The sequence below is a fragment of the Rhagoletis zephyria genome, unplaced genomic scaffold (genome assembly GCF_001687245.7).
Source record: "Rhagoletis zephyria isolate East Lansing unplaced genomic scaffold, Rhagoletis_zephyria_1.1 Rzeph_scaffold_19407, whole genome shotgun sequence".
In the NCBI taxonomy this organism is placed as follows: Eukaryota; Metazoa; Arthropoda; class Insecta; order Diptera; family Tephritidae; genus Rhagoletis; species Rhagoletis zephyria.
Window position 1 is genome coordinate 3866 of NW_016176467.1, and position 2390 is coordinate 6255.

Consider the following 2390-nt stretch of genomic DNA (forward strand, 5'->3'; position numbering starts at 1 on the left):
TTTGTATTTCACTAGTGAGTGAGTGAAACCTGAAGCTGAAATTCGACAATGGTCCACTAAAAGCAAAAACAATATACAAGTGATTTTTGTAGATATTTGTTTATCGATACCACCTTAAATGAATTCGCCTTGATACGAGCATTTGTTGCTTAAGAGCTGTAGACTGATCTAAGAAATTTTGATAGCAGAAAAATTTATATGAAATTTTCGTCCATCAGTGGAGGGACGTACATTGTCACGCTGACTCGGAACGGTGCTTGAATTTTTATGAGAAGCTCTTCTTCATGGCCGAGGGACGACGGCTATCAGATAAAATTTTTTTGTTTTATTTTTTTAGTGTACATATTTATATACATACATTTAATTATCTCGAGTAAATGCTCACTAAGAAAACAAATTTCCATTTATTTTACGCATAAATCCATGAAATATGCAGCTGATATTGCACTATATAAGTTAAGAATACTACTATATTTAATAGAAAAATCTTGATTAATTTTTTATACATAATAAGAAAAATTACAAAAAATTATCTCTAGCAGTTAAACGATCGAACGAGTAAGTATCATTAAAATTTTCTTCATTGAACCCTACAGATCTTACAGAAAAATTTATTTGCAATACGAATATAACTCATTGTAGGTACAACTTTTGCGGCAACATTCGTCGTATACACCTTCACGGCGACGACGAGTCTTAGCCAATGTGTCAACTTGTCCGCCATGAATCTTAGCTAGATAGGGAAAGGGCGCCGCCGCATAGCGTGAGGAAAGTTCATCTTCAAGCTCAGCGTGGCCAAGGTTGTCCCATTCCACTAAAATTTTATAATTTTATATTTTTATACATATGTAAATAAAAAAGAAAAATTAAATTTGATTGCTGCAAAGTGTATTTTATATGCAAGTGGTAGCTGTACTTACATGACTTCTTAAATTTTGTATTAAAACCATTTTCGCAAATAGTGTCTAGTACAGCATCTATTGCTGGCCCACAGACTGTTCTTTCGGCGCTAATTTGCTGCAAAAATGCAAATGAAAGAAGCAGCGAAGCGCAGATTTTGAAAAGATTCAGCAACATTGTAAAATTTATGACTAATAAGGAAGTCTATTGAGCTCCGGTTCTGTTGGATGCAACTTATTGTTGAAGCTGTGCAAAATTACTGCTGGAATATGCAGTTTATTAGAGTGCTTTTATACTGGCGAATATGCAAGGTAATAATAACCATAAACAAAAGCAAGGATGTATGGTATGACGCTTTATCCCACTTTCTCTGCTTTCAGTTTCTAAAGAAATTAAGGTTGTAAAGGAATATATAAATATCATTTGGTATTTACATACATACATATATGCGCTTATGCATTAATAAGTTGCATATTTAGCACGTAGGTGTATGAACACAAATTTATATTGGTTTATTCGACACATACATACATTCAGACATGCATATCGTCGTTTAAAGTACAAAACCGCGAATCAACAAAATGCAAAACCGCGTATCAAGATAATGCAAAACCGCGTATGTGAGGTTGCATACATTATTTTATAGAGAGCAAAAACAGTCATATTTCAAAATGGTTCTCTTTCTTATTTATAAAGCAATCGCATTTTGACTAGTAATTTCAGGACGAATGGATAAGGATTGAGCCAAGAGCTTGTGTGAGCAAATCTAATATTTGGCAGCCAATGTCAGTTACGCGGTTTTATACTTGAAACAACGATATGTATGTACATTAGGGCGGGTCAATTTGTTCTTAGAAAATATAACCGACTTTGTTTCGGTCACTACTTCTATTCTACTGCTAATTATGAACAAAAAAGTAAACGGAAGTATAGCTCTAAAATAGATTCCGAGCCTCCTTATTTTTAATTTTATTTATTGATTCCTAACCAATTTCTTTTTTATATTTGCTAAACATTTTTGGAAGAAAATTTATGTATCTCGATTTTTTTAGATTGCTGATATCACTATTGAAAAATGTTTCATATTCAAAGATTCCTTAAGTACCTTTCGTTTCATTTCAAACTTGTAATATTGTATATATATGTTATCAATATAGTACCGTTTTCTTAAGTATTTGAAGTGCCCTTCACTCACACTTTTCCGGAACAAAATTTGCGTTCAAAAGGGCACATGCAGATATACATATAGATTTAAAATTTACATACATACATATTAGATCTAATTGAATTAAATTTCTCAAACAGGTGATAAACTTCTTAAAAAAATATTTAGAAATTAAGCTTTCTTAAAACACTTTGTTTTGGCACCCGTGTCATAATATTTCATTTATCTTATCATATGAATTGTTTTACATTCGTCAAACAGGTGGCAACCCTCTTCAGGAATATTTTCCAAACTAAGCTTTCTAAAGCACCTCGACACATATATT

The 2390-nt window shown here is 32.2% G+C and overlaps 1 protein-coding gene across 1 annotated transcript; it reads right to left on the reverse strand.

Annotated features, from left to right (window-relative positions):
• Positions 1-567: 567 nt before the first annotated feature.
• On the reverse strand, positions 568-1158 carry LOC108380484 (LIRP-like). Its single transcript, XM_017636856.1, has 2 exons — positions 921-1158; positions 568-814 (listed from the first exon to the last, which is right to left on the reverse strand). Exons 1-2 carry the CDS (start codon positions 1075-1077, stop codon positions 612-614), a joined length of 360 nt encoding a protein of 119 aa, XP_017492345.1. The 5' UTR covers positions 1078-1158; the 3' UTR covers positions 568-611.
• Between the last annotated feature and the right edge of the window lie 1232 nt (positions 1159-2390).